This window comes from Aquila chrysaetos, chromosome 13 (assembly GCF_900496995.4).
Source record: "Aquila chrysaetos chrysaetos chromosome 13, bAquChr1.4, whole genome shotgun sequence".
Classification (NCBI taxonomy): Eukaryota; Metazoa; Chordata; class Aves; order Accipitriformes; family Accipitridae; genus Aquila; species Aquila chrysaetos.
Window position 1 is genome coordinate 41725936 of NC_044016.1, and position 18850 is coordinate 41744785.

The 18850-nt window shown below is 52.2% G+C and overlaps 1 protein-coding gene across 7 annotated transcripts in view; it reads left to right on the forward strand.

Moving 5' to 3' along the window:
- OGDH (oxoglutarate dehydrogenase) overlaps positions 1–18850 on the forward strand; it is a 35542-nt gene that overhangs the window by 6593 nt on the left and 10099 nt on the right. Inside the window, exons 3-7 of one of the 7 annotated variants that reach the window (XM_030034885.2) lie at positions 4007–4195; positions 9427–9517; positions 14684–14728; positions 17154–17269; positions 18470–18624. In XM_030034885.2, the coding sequence (XP_029890745.1) occupies positions 4007–4195; positions 9427–9517; positions 14684–14728; positions 17154–17269; positions 18470–18624 (596 nt within the window). The other 6 variants (XM_030034884.2, XM_030034887.2, XM_030034886.2 and 3 more) reach the window with 6 other exon arrangements.

Consider the following 18850-nt stretch of genomic DNA (forward strand, 5'->3'; position numbering starts at 1 on the left):
CCGCAGAATCAGTGCTGCTTACTCCTGGGACCGCTTCCCAAGGAAGCGGGGACACCCTCCTCCTTCCCCGCTCTTTGCCAACTCAGGTACGGCGCTGGCTGCTAGCCATGCTGTGCACAGCCCACGCCATCTCCTCGGGACCCCAAGCAACTTGCTTGCTTCAGGGCAGGTGGCCAGAGAGCTTTGACTGCAGGTAGATGATACCCACAGTCATACATCTGTGACAAGTTTAGCCTTCCTAAACAGCAGCCCCTGTGTTTAGGTTGAACTGGTGTAAAGGCATACAGCTCTCCCTGTATGTATGTACATCAAACTGTCTTTAACATGGACTTCTTAATATGCTAGTGTTTTGATTTTTGTATTGAAAGTGGTTTTATGACCACAATGCGTGTCGACCATGCCGTGTAACCCCAGCTTCACCGACACGACGGCAGGAGCCCACAGTCTTCAGTGAGGCCAGAACCCCGTGCCTGGCCCCAGGAGGTGCCTTGGCCACGTCCTTTGCAGTTGTGCTCGCAAATAGGGGCCCAGGCTGAATTTGGTAGAAGTCTCGCTTGAGAGTTTGAAGCATTTGGGTTTCATCCCCCGTCTTCAAAAGCGATGACACCAGAGAATTGAAGGTCGTTGTTTATGGTGATAAGGGGCAAGACAATGTGTGGAGCACAAACCGATCCATCGCTGCTTGCCCCCCTACTCTCAGCAAAGGTTACCTGCCGTAAATTTGGTTTGGGCTTCTCCTCTTCCAGCCTTAAGGTCTGAGTGTTCCTCCTCTTCTCCCTGCTAGCAGGAGGTGCTGCCTGGCTTGCTAACCGTGCGGAGCAGGTCTGGTTGGTGCTTTCTGTCCCCTGCAGTCCACGGCAGGAGAAGAAGCAGGGATGCAGCCTGAGCCAGAGGTAGAGGCCACGTCTCCTTTGTGCAGCTCCCAGCCTGGAGCAGCCCCAGCCCAATGTGAGGTGCCCTGCCCCTCTCCCTTTGCCATGTGTGCCTGACCTCTGAGCTGGCTTTGTGGCAGAGGCTGGGACATAGCAGTCTGAGTCCACACCCTTCTCCAGGAACTGAGACTGATAAACGAAGTGAAAGATGCTGGTTTCGCTTGGTGAGCTGTTTTGGGGCTGTTCTCGACAGAGAAGCGTGTGGTGTGTTCTGCTCTCAGAAATGAGCTCAAAATCCCTCTAAAGCCTGAACTATCGGGGCTTGCTGCGGTCAGCTGGCTCTCCCATCCTGCTTTGCCAGTGCACAAGCAGCAGCACAGAGGAGCGCTGGGAAAGCCGGCTGTGGTGGGACGTGTGGCTGTGGGACAGTCACAGCAGGGACCTGGGGTTGGTAGTATTTAGCGTGCTGAGACCTGGGGGCTGCCTGTGCACTTAAGAGCAGGGAGATACTGCTTTGTGTCCTCTTGGTAAAAATGAGGTAAAACTGAGCTCTCTTATAGCCTATATATATATATGTATAATACACTATATGTGTGTATATCTACAGGGTATAAGAGGCGGAGGAGTGTTTGCAGGGCTGCCGTGGGCACAGAGAGGGTCGGAAGGGAATAACCTGATGACCTTTATTACTGCTGTTACCTTCGGCAAGTGCTGGATTAAGGCAAAGACCTTCCCGCAATAAAGCAGGATAACGCTGATGGGGCTGTTCAGCCTCTCCCATGGGATATGTGAGCTCCAGAGGCACCTCCACGGGTCACCAGAAACCCCTGGGGTGGCCCTCAAATACTCTTGAGTTCAAAACCACATCAGCAGCTTGAAAGCTGATGTTTTTATAGTGCTTATCAGGGCCACAGCCTTCAGCGGGGGCAAAGCCTGCGGTCAGGTAGCCTGAAATACTCTGTAATTACATTGGGCAATAAGGCATTTAGCGAAAGTGCCTGAGCTGACGGAGCTGGTGCCACACCTTGTTTGGAGAGCTTAAAATGAACTTTGTCTTTCAGAACAGAAGCAAATTGCATCTCCAAGAGGCTAATATTGTTGAATGTCAGAAGGGAAGAGGTTGTAAAGGCAACACCTCTGCCTCCTGGCTCTGTCCCTGTCCCCCCAGCACTGCTGCCAGTGCCCTCCCTGGGCTAGCAGATGCTCCCTTTCTCTTGCCTGTCTTTATCTTCCAGTACATTAAACAACCTTAAACCACCAAGCAAAGCAGCCAGCCAGATTCCTCCCCATCCCAAGGGCATGGAGCCCATCCTGGGGTGCTCATCCCTCCCACTCGCAGGAGCCGATGGCTTCTGCCAATGGCTTCTGGGGCACCCATCGGCTCTGTGAACCTGGGGAAGAGAATGGGCTTGGGCTGCTCTCACCAGTGGCCAGGAGTGAGGATCGTACAAAAAGCAGCTCTCCCTCTTTTCCTACTGAAATTTCCTTTAGCAGACAGCAATCAGAACAGGATCGGGTGTTTTCTGTCTTTGCTTTTTGGTTTTTGGTTGGTTTTGGTTTTGGTTTTGGTTTTTTTTTTTTTTGTTTTCCTTTGGGGGAGCTATTGTTTATCAGTTACAGTGCCAAATTGTTCCAGATTTTATTTATGTTCCTTCAGCATGACCTGTTTCTAAATTTAATCACCTTGCACAGCCGTGTGATGGGGTGTCTGGGTAAATCTGGGCTGGAAATAGCTTCCTGGGGCATGTGATGGGCACTGCAGCCGGAGGAGCTCCAGGGAATGGGGAGAGCTGGTGCTCCTCTGGCACAGGTCAGGTTTTCAGTTCCCTCCACCCTGCTACCAGGGTGCAAAAGCTGCTTTTTCTGCTCCAAACCACCACCAGAGCTGCTCTCACGGCTCTTTTTGGCTTGGTTTAAACACGCTGAGGTTGGCTGGGCAGCGCTTCGTCCATCTCTGCATCACCGAGGTTGGGTTTGGTGCTGTCCACAGACACGAGGTTCAGGGGCGTGCAGGATGCTCAGTGCTGAGCTCTTGCTCCCAGTCAGTGGAGAGACCCTTGGGCTGAAACCAGCGTGCAAATCCAATGGGATTTGTTTGCTCTAGCTGGTGTCTCAGGTACGTGCAGGCACGCAGATGCCGCTCCGCCTTGCCTTCATCCTTTGCTATCGCTCAGTGGCATGTGGGAAACGGGCAGGGGTGGGAGTGTGACAGGATGTGGCTTGGGCTTTGCTCAGCTGGTCTCTCCCCTTCCCCAGGTCTGTGGCTGCTTCTCCAAGTAGACAGATTAACTTGGCTTTGGCCTGGGATGCTTCTGGGCTCTTCAGGCAGTGCTGGATAACTACCACAAAGTTACAATGAGTCCGTCCAGGGCTTTTTTGGGGAGTTTTGCTTTGTTTTCTTAATGCCTAGAAATGCCCATCTGCAGCGGGGGACAGGGGCAGAGGTGATACCTGCCTTGCTAAGGGTGTGGGAGAGCTGGCACAGGAGTATCTGCATAGCACTGGCATCGATGTCGCTGAAAAGATGGGGAAAAATTGAAGAGGGGACAGAAAAAGAGAAAAGCCATTGCTGGTTGAGGGCTGGACAGCACAGCTTATGCTGGGACTTGGGTCTCAGGCCATTTAGACCACAGAAAAGAGGAAGAGGTGTATTTGATTACAGGGCAAAAATATTTTTCAGAAAATATTGTGGGTATTTAGAGGGCAGCCTCCTGCCCTGGAGAGACGCAAACAAGAGCCTGAAGACCAGGCTGGGGCTCATTGCTCAGAGTAGCGGTTTTGAGAGCTGAGCCAGGGGAGGGCTGTCACCCGTGTCCCGTCCTGAGCACTGCTGCCGAGGGAGGGGGGGCTCTGGGGACGGTCTCATGCCAAAAGAAACAATCCAGATGAATGGAAAGTAGGATAGTGGTGTAACTGGAATAGCGGGAGAGCTTTAGTACTCTCCTGTCCAATGCAGGTGGGTGCCTTTAGCAGCAGCTGCATGGAGCTGCGGCGCAAGGCAGGAGGCAACTCTGCCCCTGGGGGATTTTACTCCCCACTGTGGCAACAGAGCTGAGATCCCACTAACCTCGAGTGAGGAAGTGTTTGGGTCGTGGGTAATGACCCTGTCGCCTCTCTTCTTTCCCTTTTCCTAGTCATGGGACATCTTCTTTCGCAATGCCAATGCCGGAGCTGCTCCAGGCACCGCTTACCAAAGCCCCCCTCCACTGAGTACCAGGCTTTCCACGCTGTCCCAAGCCCAGTTCCTGGTTCAAGCACAGCCAAACGTAGATAAACTGGTGGAGGACCATCTCGCAGTGCAATCACTCATCAGGGCATATCAGGTAAGGAGACGGGCTTTGCGCCGAGGAGGAGCATGTCCACTGTAGAGGGGCATGCGGTGGCTGAGGTGGGCTGGGGTTAGTGCGGTTGATGCACATGTTTTGCATGGAGAGCATGCAGGATGCGTGCTGGGCTGCCTGGTTTTTAACAGGAGCTGCTGATCTGTTGGGGCAGAAGCTCAGCTGATGCTTTGCTGGACAATAGGAAGATTAAAGCTATTGTCACCCAAACAGAGCAATTATAGTGGCAGGGAGGGGGAGGTCTTCTCCACACAGGGTGGTTTGCTGGCTTCTAGAATGATGCTCCTCCGCTGTTGGCTCCTGCCATGCTCAGCGGTGGTGTGGGAAACACATTCTGCTTTCCCCATGTTGCCGAGAGAACTCCTGAGGTCCTAAAATAAAAGTTCAGGAAACATTTCCTTATGATTTGCGACCTGGGAGAGGGCTATGGTGCCGCTGGACTGCAACTCAGACCGATGCTGCCAAAGTCAGCCTTTTGGGAGAAACAAGTTTCGAGCAGGAAGGAAACATCCTCCAGCTAGGGGATGGCCAGCCAATATTTTAACTCAAGAGAACATTTAAATGTGTTTCTACATCTGTGTCATCCTTTCACTTTTGGTTGCACTCTAGTTTGTCAAGTGTGAGGGCTCTAATTGGGGCTGTGGTGAGAATTTAACAACCCCAGCTGCTGTGGAGGTGTGACCATGGTCTTCTCACCTATTCCTGCAAAGAAGCACCTGCTGCAGGTTGTGTTCTGCTCAGATGTGGGGAAAATCCAGTGTACAAGGCCACAGGTTAAGGCAAGAACTGCAGCACTGGGCAAGTCCAAAGGTCTGCTCAGCCTTGGCCCTGCTCTCTGGCTTGAAGAAAGTGCCCCTGCCCTGCCCACCTCTGCAGCAGAGGTACCGACATCAATGCTGGGGCACTGCCCTGCTTTCCTTTAAGAAGGGGAAGCTGGGACGTGTTTGTGAGGAGAAACATGGAGGTGACCACCCTGCCAGCTCTCTCCAGCTTGGGCAGGTCATGGCGAGCTGTTTCTAAAGGTTGTGCAGCTCTCACTGGTGGAACAAGCAGGCAGATGCCAAGTTCAAACAAGTGGTGACTGATGGAGTTGGAAGCAGCAGCTCCAAGTCAGCGATTTGAAAGCAAAATCCGTAACCTCTTCTGCATTCCCGTCACTTCCTCAGTCTGAATGGCAGCACTGGGAGGTGATTGCTCTTGGATGTATTTTTCTAAGCTGTCTGCAGTGAGAAGCCCACCTCCCTTCCTACCCCGGTGTCACTGTAGGGCTGTAGCTGCAGTGGTGTGTCCACGTGGGGAAGTTCAGCACAGTGGATGGAGGTACGAAAGAGTAGGAAGGCAGGAAGAAGCCCTGCTGGTGATGGGTAGTTTAAAACCATTACCCCTTGTTCTATTGCTACACACCCTACTTAAAAGTCTGTCCCCATCTGTAAAGCCCCCTTTAAGTACTGAAAGGCTGCAGTAAGGTCTCCCTGGAGCCTTCTCTTCTTCAGGCAGAACACCCCCAACTCTCTCAGCCTTTCCTCACAGGAGAGGTGTTCCAGCCCTGGGATCATTCTTGTGGCCTCCTCTGGGCCTGCTCCAACAGGTCCGTGTCTTTCTTGCGCTGGGGACCCCAGAGCTGGATGCAGTGCTTCAGGTGGGGTCTCAGGAGAGTGGAAGAGAGGGGGAGAATCCCTTCCCTCGACGTGCTGGCCACGATTCTTTGGATGCAGCCCAGGATACGGTTGGCTTTCTGGGCTGCAAGTGCAAGTTGCCGGTTCACGTCCAGCTTTTCATCCACCAATACCCCCATGTCCTTCTCCACAGGGCTGCTCTCAATCCACTCATTTCCCAGCCTGTATTTGTGCTTGGGATTGACCCAACCCACGTGCAGGACCTTGCACTTGGCCTGTAGAACTTCATGAGGTTCACATGGGCCCACCTCTCTAGCCTGTCCAGGTCCTTCTGGATGGCATCCCTTCCCTCTAGAGTATCAGCCATGCCACTCAGCTCAGTGCCATCGGCAAACTTGCTGACGGTGAGCTTGATCCTGCTGTCCATGTCACCGACAAAGATGTTAAAACTGGTCCCAGTGTGGACCCCTGAGGGACACTACTCATCACTGGTCTCCACCCAGACATCGAGTTGTTGACTGCAGCTCTTTCAGTGCGACCATCCAGCCAGTTCCTTATCCACCGGGTGGTCCACCCATCAAATTCAGGTCTCTCTACTTTAGAGACAAGGATGTTGTGTGGGACAGTATCAAGTGCTTTGCACAAGTCCAGGCAGATGACACCAGTTGCTCTTCCCTTATCCACCAATGCTGTAACCACGTCGTAGAAGGCCACCGAGTTTGTCAGGCACGATTTGCCCTTAGTGAAGCCATGTTGGCTGTCACCAACCACCTCTCTATTTTCCATGTGCCCTATCATAGTTTCCAGGAGGATCTGCTTCATGATCTTTTCGGGCACAGAGGTGAGACTGACTGGCCTGTAATTCCTTGGTTCTTCCTTTCTTCCCTTTTTAAAAACGCAGGTTATTTTTCCCCTTTTCCAGTCACTGGGAACCTCACCAGACTGCCATGACTTTTAAAATATGAGGGATAGTGGCTTCGCAACTTCATCTGCCAGTTCCTTCGGGACCCTTGGACACATCTCCTTAGGTCTCATGGACTTGTGCACATTCAGGTTCCTTAGATGGTCTCGAACCTGATCTTCTCCTATGGTAGGTGGTACTTCATTCTCCCAGTCACTTGCCTTTGGATTCTGTGAATTGGGTGGTGGGGCTAGAGCACTTCGTGGTGAAGACCAAGGTAAAAATTTGTTGAGTACGTCAGCTTTTTCCATGCGGGTTGTTGCCAGGTCTCCTGTTTTGCTCATCGGGGATATGGTTTCTTTCATCTTCCTTTGTTGTCCGAGGTACCCGAAGAAGCCCTTCTTGTTATTTTTTACATCCCTAGCCAAGTTCAGCTCCAGCTGTGCCTTGGCTTTCCTGATCCCTTCCCTGCACTCTTGGGCCATATCCCCATAATCTCCCCAGGATGTGTATCCCTGCCTCCACTGCTTATGCATTTTGTTTTTGTGTTTTACTTTGGCTAACAGGTCTTGACTCAGCCAAGCTGGCCTCCTGCCTCTCTTGTCCAACCTCTCGCATGTCAGGACTGAGAGCTCTTGCACCCTAAGAAAAATGCCTTTAAATATCTCCCAGCTCTCGTTCGCTCCTTTGCCTCCAAGGGCAGTTTCCCAAGGGATCCCATGCACTGGTGCCCTAAACAGCCGAAAGTTTGCCTTTCTGAAGTTTAGGGTCCTGACTCTACTTTTTATGCGTCTTGTACCCCTCAAGATTGAGAATTCCACCAGGGCGTGATCGCTGCAGCCCAGGCTACCTCCAGTCTTGACCTCTCTGATAAGTTCTTCCACATTAGTGAGCAACAGGTCCTCTGTGCCTCTCCTCTGGTTGGGCTCTCCATCATCTCTATTTAGGAATTTGTCCTCAATGCACTCCAGTAGTTTCCTGGACTGCTTGCAGTTCGCTGTGCTGCTTTTTCAGCAGATGTCCGGGTGGTTGAAGTCCCCTATCAGGATCAGGGCCTGAGAGCATGATGCTTGCTGCAAATATCTGCTGTGGACTTGTTTTGGGCTGGGGGCTTCTTGTTTCGGCTTGTGTTGCATGTGGAGAAAAACAAGCAGCATGGCTGCTATGGGGGAAAAGACCTTCTCTTTGCTCCAACCACACTGATTTGAGGATTTGCTGCGTACCTGCAAACGGCCAAGTTGACCTCAAAGCCACTGGGCACCCCCAGCTCAAAGCTGTTTGCCGGACAATGTGGCCTCCTGGTCCTGGTGAGAGCATCCTGGCTGTGGGGAACTGTGTGGTGAACTTGCATCCTGCCAACTGCTAAATGATGTGCTAGCCCCCCTGCTCTGTCACAAGACGAACAAGCAAATAGTTCTCAGACAAAGCTGGCCCAGAAGAAGAGCTTTCCGTGTGGCCACCAGTGCTCAGGGACACATTGTCATCTGGCCCTGCTTTCTTAGCAGTTTGCCTTAATGTTGATGGCTGATTTCAGGCTCTTTGGCTAGAAAACAAAAAAAATCCTTTCCTAAAATCCCCTTGGGATACTCTGAATAGGAATGCCTTTCTGGTAAATAAGGTCAGATCAGTATGTCTGGTTTGTACACGAGGTTTAGTAATCCCCTTGTATACAAGTGATTTTTCTAACTGGTAACAGATTTGATGGCCGGAGGTATCGTTTTCACAGCGTCAAGAAGGCATTGCACCCCATACTATGGCAGTAGTGTTTTCTGCCCTGCTCCCAGAGTAGCTGAGCCTGAAGCTTCGAGAGCAGGAGCTGTCGAGAAATAAACCATGGCTTGCCAATTGGAGAGTGCTGGCTGCTGAGATGAATTGAGTTTGCCCAGCGAGATGTGCTGCGGTCCATCTGTGGGCACCTCCTCCTGTGAAGGCGAAAAGCAAAACTCCTCATTACCTCTCATTATTCTCTGTGGCTCCCGATGCGGATTCAAACCCAGCATGGTGACTCCGGGCCTGACTGCTGCCACCAGGAATCATCAAGTCTCTCTTGGTGCCAAAGCTCTTTGGTATTTCTACACCTGCCCCTTCCCTGAAGAGTGCTCCAAGTCCTGCTGTAGGCTCCTCTCTCCAAAAGGATACTGTGAGCTGCTGACCTCTGATAGCACAGACAGGCACATGTTCTTTAGGCATGTTCCTCTGCCTTTCAGAAGCTACTGCTGCTGGTGGCAACGCTTGTTTTCTCTGCCATGTTGGCAAGAGAGCACCTAGATCTGCCAAAATCTGGAAAACTGCCCCTTCATTTGCTATGATGCTTAGGAGGAAACCATAAGTGTGGAGTTACTGCATCTCTAGAGAGGAGGTGCTGGGATTGGACACTGGGAAAGTGGTGGGAGAACCTCAGACCTCAATTCTGGAATGTCTCTGCTGTAAAGGAGGTTGCCTTCCCCCTGTTTGCCCCGCCGAAGCCTGGCTTCAGGCAGAGCAGAGCAGTTCTTGCAGCTGATGGCACTCGCACCTACATGCTGCAGTGGAAAGTAAACCCAACTTCTCCAGGCTTTAGTTGCAGCCAGAAATTGGGGTGGCTCTGCAGAAAATGCGAAGAGGGAAACTGCATGTCTTTTTTTTTCTTGTTGTTGTTTAAGGAATGTCTCTTTGACTAACTTGTTTTAATGACTAATCTGTGTTGTTGCTTCCAGGTCAGGGGTCATCACATTGCAAAGCTTGATCCTCTCGGCATTAGTTGTGTAAATTTTGATGATGCGCCAGTAACTGTTTCTCCAAACGTCGGTGAGAATTACTCTGCAAATTAATTCTAATGTAATTTAACTTTTTTACCCCTCCCCTCTTTTGTTTTTCTCCCTTTCCCCTCTCCCTCTTGGTACCTGTTCTCCTTTCCATTCCTGGCCCATTTCATAGATTCGAGGGCATCATGTAGCACAACTCGACCCACTGGGCATCTTGGATGCAGATCTGGACTCCTCCCTTCCAGCCGATATTATCACATCCACAGACAAACTGGGTGAGGGCTTTGAGAGCAGTTAGTGCTGCATTGCTTGAGCTCCTCTCTCTTTCACAGCTTTGTAGGTAGATTGCTTCACAGTAAGGGGGGAAAGGTCTTAAGTTTCCTTAGTAATGATCACTCTAAATTTATAGCCGACCGGCCACCGTGGAGCAGTTCTGCCCCCCTCTGGCTGTCACAGCAAATGGGTCATGTGCCAAAACCTATTGCTCGGCTCATGTTTCTCCTCCAACTGGTGCTAATTAATTATGTCATTGAACTCGCTCATCCAGGGGTGGAAGCAATTGCATCTTCCAGAAGGACAAAGCAGAGAGGTTTTGTGTTGGTGAGAGCTGGAGGTCTGTTCCCTCAGCTCCTCTTGCTGCTCTTGGGGGCCCCGGGAGCCGGGGCCAATGGGCTAGCTTCCCCTCTGTGGGGCTGAGAAGCGCCTCTTGGCGTGTCCCTGCAACAATGCCCTGCCCTCCTTCTCTCCCAGCTTGCCGCAGCATCTGTAAATCCCTTAATTGCCCCCTTTTTCCAGGACTGAGCTGTAAGTCCCTGCCGGTGATCATAACAAGGAAGCTTTGGGATGCGTTCCCGTCCAAGTAGGGAGGTGGAAATCCCAATGCCTTTGAGTGAAAGATGCATGAGTGTTGTACAGAAGCGTGTGTGGTGCTTAGGACTTGAAATCCTAATCTGAAAGTGCTTAAACTCAGCACCTCTCAACGTGTTTTAGATTTGATCTCTGTAGTACGCTGCCATTCTTCTAGCTAGAATCAGGTCGCGGTGCTGAGCTCTTTCACCTCACTGGTGCTTTCCAAGGGTTGTTACCCTGGCACTACAAGCGCTCAAGAGGCATGCTTCTAACTTAGAGTAGAGCAGCAGTAATGATTACTAACCTCGCACAACTGAAACAGCTGATCAGAGCGTACGGTGCATGTAAATGATCTTGATTCCGTGTTCAGCTGCCAGCACAGGGACACCAGCCCTGGACCTGCTGGACCTTCATACAGGATTACGTGTACTGGGAGTGGCAGGGAGGGATTAGGTTTTGGTTGTCCCCGCTTGCAGGATGATGGGGAAGCTGCTTCCTCCCAAGGTCTGGACTTCTGATGTGCTTGTCCGGAGGACCAAGCCCTGGCTGTGCCTTGGGAGCTGGCTGGCTTTGGGTTGGAGCAAGCCCTGTGCCTGGGGGGTTTTGATGGGAAGAGGTGGGGACATGATGGCCACGAACCCAGTCACAGGAGAGGACACAAGTGCTCGGAGTCGACACTGCGAGGGGAGCAGGGAGACTTTTTTAGGTGACTTTGAAGCTACTCCCAGTGGCAGGGGAGAGGAAACGCTGGGGAAAGCCTTCTCTAGCTCAGGGCTTTTGGCCTCTGCTGTGGGTGCTCTGGTCCTTCTGAAGCAGAGCAGCAGAGGAGAGCCCTGAAGCCCTGTGCCTGGTGGACGTGTTTCCCTTTTGGGAAGAGAGCAGGAGCTACGTGAAACCCAGAGCTGGATGGCTGCAAGTGGTTGCAGTGACTGCTCTCCCTCACAAGAAAAGGGAGCTGGGTGTGGGGAGCAGAGTTACTGTACTGCTCAGTAATTCATAGATTCACAGAGTGGTCTGGGTTGGAAGGGTCCTTCAGAGGTCACCTAGTCCAACCCCCCTGCCGTAAGCAGGGACATCTTCCACTAGACCAGGTTGCTCAAAGCCCCCTGAACCTGACTCTGAACACTTAAAATGATGGGGCATTCACAGCTTCTCTGGACAACCTCTTCCAGTGTCTCACCACCCTCAGCGTAAACCATTTCTTCCCTATGTCCAATCTAAACCTACCCTCTTTCACTTTGAAACCGTTGTCCCTTGTCCTGTCACTACAGGCCCTGGTAGAGTCTCTCTCCATCTTTCTCATAAGCCCCCTTCGTATACCAAAAGGCCACAGTTAAGGTCTCCCCAGAGCCTTCTCTTCTCCAGGTGGAACACCCCCAACTCTCTCAGCCTTTCTGCACAGGAGAGGTCTTCCAGTCCTGGGATCATTTTTGTGGCCTCCTCTGGGCCTGCTCCAACAGATCCGTGTCTTTCTTGCACTGGGGACCCCAGAGCTGGATGCAGTGCTTCAGGTGGGGTCTCAGGAGAGCGGAGGAGAGGGGGAGAATCCCTTCCCTCGACGTGCTGGCCACGATTCTTTGGATGCAGCCCAGGATACGGTTGGCTTTCTGGACTGCAAGCGCACATTGCTGGCTCATGTCTGGTTTGTCACCCACCAGCATCTCCAAGTCCTTCTCTGCAGGGCTGCTCTCCATCCATCCATCCGTGCCCCAGTCTGTGCTGGAAATGGGGATTGCCCCGACCCTTGCATTTGGCCTTGTTGAACTTCATGAACTTCACAGAGGCCCACTCCTCCAGCCTGCCCTGGTCCCTCTGGATGGCATCTCTTTGCTCCAGCATATTAACTGCACCACTCAGCTTGGTGTCACCTGCAGCTTGGCTGAGGGTGCCCTCGATCGCACTATCTATGCCATCAACGAAGATATTAACCGTATCGGTCCCAGTACGGACCTCTGAGGGACACTGCGCCTTACTGGTTTCCACTTGGACATTGAACTGACGGGTCTGCTTCAATGGGGAAAGTCAGTTCAGAGGGCTTTTCTTCTGCTTTGACCGTGTGCTCCAGCAGTGTCCTTGCTTCAGAGGAAGAAGAGCCCAAAAGCCCAAAGCGATCCAAGAGCAGGTCCTCCCTTGGAGCCGTAACTGCAGAGCTGGGCTGACAGCATCATCACAGCTGTAACAGAATCTGGGTAAAGCGGTATAAGCTCCATTTTTCCTGCTCCCCCAGGGTGAGCGGTCATGAGCCCAGCAGTGTGACCCAGCATGGCTCGCTGTGGTGGAAAGTGTTCAGGCATGGCTGGTCTGAAGGCATCGGCTGGAATTGAATCTTAGCCCACGATCTCTGTGTCTGAGCCAGGTGTTAAGCTTTACTTCTGTTTCTTTGTGGCTTTTGTACGAAGATAACTGTCATTGCGGTTCCTGGTGTTGATTTAATTACTAGGAATCCATGAATTTGTAGTCCTGGGAACAAGCTATGCTGGTATCAGCCGCTAGCTCACGCTGGAGTTGTGTCCCATGGTAGGACCCCAGACTGAAATGGCTGTGTCTAATCAAAGGAGGCTTTATTATCTTGCTGTAAGTATTATTTATACTGAATCGACTTTCCCCTGGTATCCTTATCCTAGAAAACCTCATCTGGTCAATATTAAAATACAACTTGGTGAACAGAGCTTGCAAACAATGCTCAGCAAGAGGGGAGGAGAGCAGCGCTGGAGCAGAGCGTGGGCAGAGCTCTGGCTGAGCCTAAGATCCGGTGTCGCCTGCTTGTGGCAGAGAAAGCCAATTTCTAAGCAGCTCCTGCTGGCTTTTTTTGCTTTGAAAGAGTGTTTCTTAACACTTGACAGAGCAGTTAATAACAGGAGTGGTTTTGAAACTTGGAAACAATCTTGTTTCCTCTTTCTGAGCAGTGAAATCCTTAAAGGTCAGCTTTTGTGGTGTGAGCTCTGCTGCCAACAGCTTAAACCGTGGCTGAGCAGTGCTGTAATTCAAAGGAGTTGCATGGTTAATCTCGGAAATTGATCTTTCTTCTCAATTGCCTTTTGTTTAGCAACTGGTTTGTGTCTGGTTTGGAAACTCTTTGGATTAAGCAGTGTGAACTTTGGAGAAAATGTAAGGGGGAGAAAGCCTGCCTGGGGGTACTCGGTCTGATGAGTGGTGGGGCTGGAGCCACCATATTCTTCTTTCTCTTGTCTTTTCTTTTTAAAAAACAAAATAGTCTCATCCTGGTCTTCTACTGCAGCTGATCTGGCATGGTAAGTGGTGTAAAACAAGGACAAAGTGACTGCAGAAACTTTACGTGACCTGTCCAAGGAGATAATACTTTAGCATGCTGAAATCTCAGTGGTGCGTGGAAGGCGGTGTGTGTCTGAGCGTCCATCCCTGTCTGTCTGTCTTTCCACGGAAAACAGCTGCTCCTGCCTCTTGCCCAGGGGAACTGATGGAAATCGTTCTCCAGGTCGGGAAGAGCCAGGCAAGACCCTGCGGGTGGATGGGCTGAGAGGGCTGCCACCTCCCCTTTCCCCAGTTTGAGACCTTGCTAACCAAACGTCTCACCTAAATGTATGATTTTTCCCTGCTGACCAAAAGGAGAAGTGTCTTTCTTGTAACCCAGGTGAGATTGAGGCACTCGGGTCACCTAACCTAGCTGGGAAGCGCAGCTCCAGTGACACACGCTGCCACTGCTCCGGCAGCCCTGCCTGCATCCGGCATGGTGTCCTGGTGCTCCCGCCTGTGCTGAGCATGCTCGAGAAATGATGGCGTTGTGCGTGCCTGCCTCACCATTGGTATTCCTCATTAATGGCCTGCTCATTAACACCCCAATCCCCCTCTTGCCTGTATGTAGGCAGCAGTGGTGCCTCCTTGGGGGTGACCTTGAAATCCTCCCGGTAGCAATAAGCAGAGCAAAACCCTCCAGGAGCAGATGGTGGTGGGAGGCAGCTCCCTGCTCTGCAGAGGATAACGCTCCCCTTGATGCAGCTTGATGGGAAGATGCCTTTTGGTCATAGCAGGTGAAGATGCCATGCCGGGCAGTCTCCCTCTCTTGGCAGGAGTGTGCACATGAGAGGAGATCTCAAACCATGCAGCTCAACTGCTCCCCAGTGTCTGATGCCCCCGTTCCCCTCCCTGCTCCTCTCTCCTCTCGCCAGACTTTCCACCGGGATTTCTTTTCCGCCTAGCGTGTAGTCATCCTCCATCCCAACCCTTTTGCCTCTGATGATTTTTGACTGTATTTTAAATACTGTATTTTTTTGACTTGTGCTTTCCATGACTAGTTTTCATGGTTCCAGGTTTTTTTTTTACTAACTCTCACTGCGTCTCTCTATCTTCTCCCTTTCTGCACCCCCCTCCCTGCCCACCCCAGATCTCGCAGTGTTCAAGGAGCGGCTGAGAGTGTTAACAGTAGGAGGTATGCAATTAATGAGCCTTTAACCCTCTGGAGTGCAGGACTCTCTTTGAATAGGTTATTCTGGGCATGAACCAAGCCGGTAAAGCAGTCCCCTCCTGTCTCACACCACTCTTGAGTTTTGTAACATGTTTATTTTTAATTTGTCCCGCTAAAAGTCTCGATGTAGGTGCTTGGTTAATGATGCTTCACCTGTAGAGATCCCCAATGTAGAGCCTCGCTGGCCTTTCCCATACTGTGTGTTTGCATGCCTAGCTTGCTAGAGTACACGTTTTGTTGTGAACATTAATTTTATGAGGCCTCAATCTCCCCAGTTAGTTCAAGTCTCCTAAAAATCCAGGCTGTCTTCTCCTGACTCTGCCCTAGTTTTGTCATGGTGAAAATTTGTCAGCTCATCCCTAACCTTCCCCCTCCATCTGATGGTATTGCTGCCTATAAATACTGAGCACTGTCAAAAAAGCTGGCAGGCTGCAGCAAAGCAGAAGCAGAGATGCTTAGAGCCCTGAAAAATCCTTGTAAAATCCGATACCCCCCAAAGTGTGCCTGAGTCTTCAGACTGGCATGGCAGAGCGAGCTGAAGCCCTGTGCCGCGGGGCTGGCAGCTGCAGCAAATTAACGAGGCTTCCTTAAAACCTCCAGCCAGCAGCTTAACTGGGATGCTCTATACTAATGCTGCCTCTCTCCAGGACTTCTCTTTGGATAGAAACCACAGAGAAGTCCCGGAGACACAGGGCCAAACCGTCAGCTCCTGCCAGGAGAGAGAGCTTCGGTGCTCCCAGGCACGGCTCAGGAGCTCAGCTCCCTGGTGTCTGGCTTAATTCCTTCCCGGGGGACCAGCAGCATCCAGGAGGGTGATGTGGGCAGAGGAGGGCACGGATGGCAGTGGCAACCAGGAAAAACTCCGCTCTGGGCTTGATGTGGGTGTTCCCAGCCTCTGGCAAGCACCGTCCTCAAGGCTGCACAGGGACGAGCCGTGGCCAGCCCCATCTCCAGCTCATCCTCTATTCCTGACCAGAGTGCAAGGGATAGACTCTTTTAAGTCTCATTAATTATGAAAATTAAGTTCAAGGAGGGCCAGCTCTGGAAGGGCCAATTTTTGGCCCACAGGAAGGTGGATTACGCTGCCCTGCAGCGTTTGGGGGGGGGCATCCCCCGTACCTTCCCTAAAAGAGACCCCAGCTGGGGCGTTGGACTGGTTTCGAGGGAGCTGGAAGGAGCGGTGGTTAACTCTGCCTCCTCTGTGGCTCCTGCCCTGGGTTAGAAGACACCTTGAAACCTGGCTCTGTTGGGAGTTTGGGGGGACGAACAGGGGCCCGAGGGAGGTGTTAGGGCTCTGGGGTGGTAGCAGGCAGCTCCACTCGTCCACCCTCCTTCCAGCCAAGCTGCTGCTTCAAAAGGGTCTTGGGACTTCCCAGTCCCCTTCCTGGCTCTGCTTCTGCCTTGCTGCATCAGTTCAGCGAGTTCATTGTACCTCCTCCTCTGTGCCTCAGTTTCCCCAAAGAAAACCATGAGCTTCAGTGGGCGCTGAGGCACCTCTGATGGCTTTGGGGTACCGTGGAGCTGCTGCAGGCCCTGGCAGGGACTTGCCGACTCTGTAACAGCAGCAGGCGGTGCCGGGGCTCATCTGCAGCTCTAAAACCTGACCTTCGGCTCTGAGCCCTGCTTAGCACCTTCTCCAGGCACAGCCCAACTCTCTGCAGCCCCTCGTGCCATTTGTGGGAGCCACCTACGAACCAAGAGGTGCCAGTACCAAAAAGGAGGGGGTTTGCTGAGCAGAGCTAGGCTAAACCCCTAATTAAAAGGCTGTTAATTGGGCCGAGGGGGTATCTGGGCAGCAAAACCCCCGAGGGGCCAGCTGGCTGCCCCGATCCCGGGCTGAGCTATTCAGGAGAGTCTGTCGCAGAGCCCTGATGCCATTTTCTCTCTTGCTTCTCTTTCTCTCCCTCTTTGGGGTTTGTCTGCTTTAACCATTTCCTTCTCCGCGTTGACTCCTCATTTTTAATTCCCACTGTGTGGCGACACCTCCGTTGTGCTCGGTGACTCCTCAATTCTTGTGTCTTTTCTCTCCCCTCTGTTACAATTTGTGGTGTATTTTTTGCGTTCTTGGGGCTACAAACTTCCTGACTCTCACCCTGGATTTTAATTGCCAATTTATATGCGTATATATATTGCTTTGTGTTTTGTTCTCTGCGTTACCTTTCATAATAACCTTGTTGTTCTGTGCTTAATGTCTTTTTGTTTAATTACGGCTTGGTTTTTATCCATATAAACCTCCTTTATGCTTATTTTTGGTTTTATGCTGCTTTTTTTTGTCCCTTCCCCACCTCTCCCAAATGCACCCGGTCCCTGCGTGACGGTGTCTCCCCCGCCCCTCTTCCTTCCTTCTGTCTCTTGCTTTCGCTTGTCCCACCCATGAAAAATCCTGCAGGCTTTTATGGGCTGGACGAATCTGACCTCGACAAGGTCTTCCACTTGCCCACAACCACTTTCATCGGTGGAAATGAATCGGCTCTTCCGCTCCGGGAAATCATCCGTCGCCTGGAGGTGAGGAGGGCAGGGAGGGCTGCGAGAGACCTCTTTGCAGCCCGGGGTGGGAGCAGAGCAGTTGCTTTTTGAAGGTCCTGGGCCCTGCTGCTGCCCGCAGCCTGGGCCAACCGGCAGATTTTAAGCTTTTCAGGTTGGCAGCTGCTCCTCAGTGCTTGCCCCACTCGTAGCAGCTGCCTCGTGTTATCTGCTCATGTCTGATCACCTCCAGCTTCATGCTGCGTTGGGACAAAGTGTTTGGTCTACCCAAGGTAGAGCAAACCCCAGGCAACTAATTATTGCATTTTTGGAAACCTCTCCAGCTATGTTTTCCAGTTTAAAGCAGCAGATGGTGCTGGGAGAGCACAGGAGTGGGCTGGAGGCAGGTGATACCCCCTCTGTGCACTGCAGTAGTGCTGCTGCCCTGCGTGGAGGGTCTTGGTGCAGGAGCAGCTCCAACCTGGGGCTGCAGCTTCCAGCTCTTGCAGCCGGTTCCCCTTTCCTGCCAAATTTCATACCCTGCTCTGCCTGGTCTGAGAGTGCAGACGGCTCCCAGGCAAGCTGCAGGCTTGCTCAGATGGTCTCTGCCAAGACAGGTTGACCTTGGGAGAAGCAAAGCTGCGCTGACATTTGAGATGAGCTGCAAGAAGAGGCTCCTTATTTGTTGGGGAAGGTTTTCCCCACCATATGAAGCAGGGTTGTGGACCTGGTCACAGCTGATGCCACCAAGAGGGAAAATCTTGCCTCTGAGGTGGATGTAAAGGACTCGAGGGTCTGATCCTGGGCTCCTCAGGGAAAGGAAATTAAACATTTTGATGCTGGGTCATGTGCAGCGTCCAAGCTGCCCCGCAGCATCCTGGGATGTCCCCTGTGGCATCTGCTTTCCTGGGAAGACAGGTCAAACCGGGCTCCCAAAATGGGGCTGGCATGGTGCTGGCTGCCAGGCACTGCTCATGGGTCCCCCCCCCAGGCTGCCATCGCAGGCAGCACTTGTCCGTGTTCAGGCAGCGTGGTGTGGCTGCCAGACAGGAGGGTTTGTGTCTCCACTGGTGCAGGAGGGCTCTTTGTCTTGCTGAAAGGTTAAAGAGGGAAATTAAAGAGTCCTTGGCCTCATGGTCCGATACAATGCCACATGTGCCCATGTGCCTGTCTGTGCGGGGGGTGAGGAGGTGCTAAAGCCCTGGCTGTTGTCTCACAGCCCTTCTTCTCCCGTCGGGGCAGATGGCGTACTGCCAGCACATCGGTGTGGAGTTCATGTTTATCAATGACCTGGAGCAATGCCAGTGGATCCGGCAGAAGTTTGAGACCCCAGGCATCATGCAGTTCACCAATGAAGAGAAACGCACGCTGCTGGCCAGGCTGGTCCGCTCTACCAGGTACCCCAGGGGGCTGTTCACCACCTCCTTATCTTCCCTTGCTGCCCGGGGTGGTTTGCTCCCAGCCGGTGCGACACGGTCACCACCTGAGTCACATCTTGACGTCATCTGTCACGGTCCGCTTAATCATCAGGGTGACGCCAGTGAGCTGCCAGGCTGGCAGGCTCAGGTGCTGGCAAAGAGCCTGAAAACGTGGATGATCCTGAAAGAAAAGGTCTAAAAATAA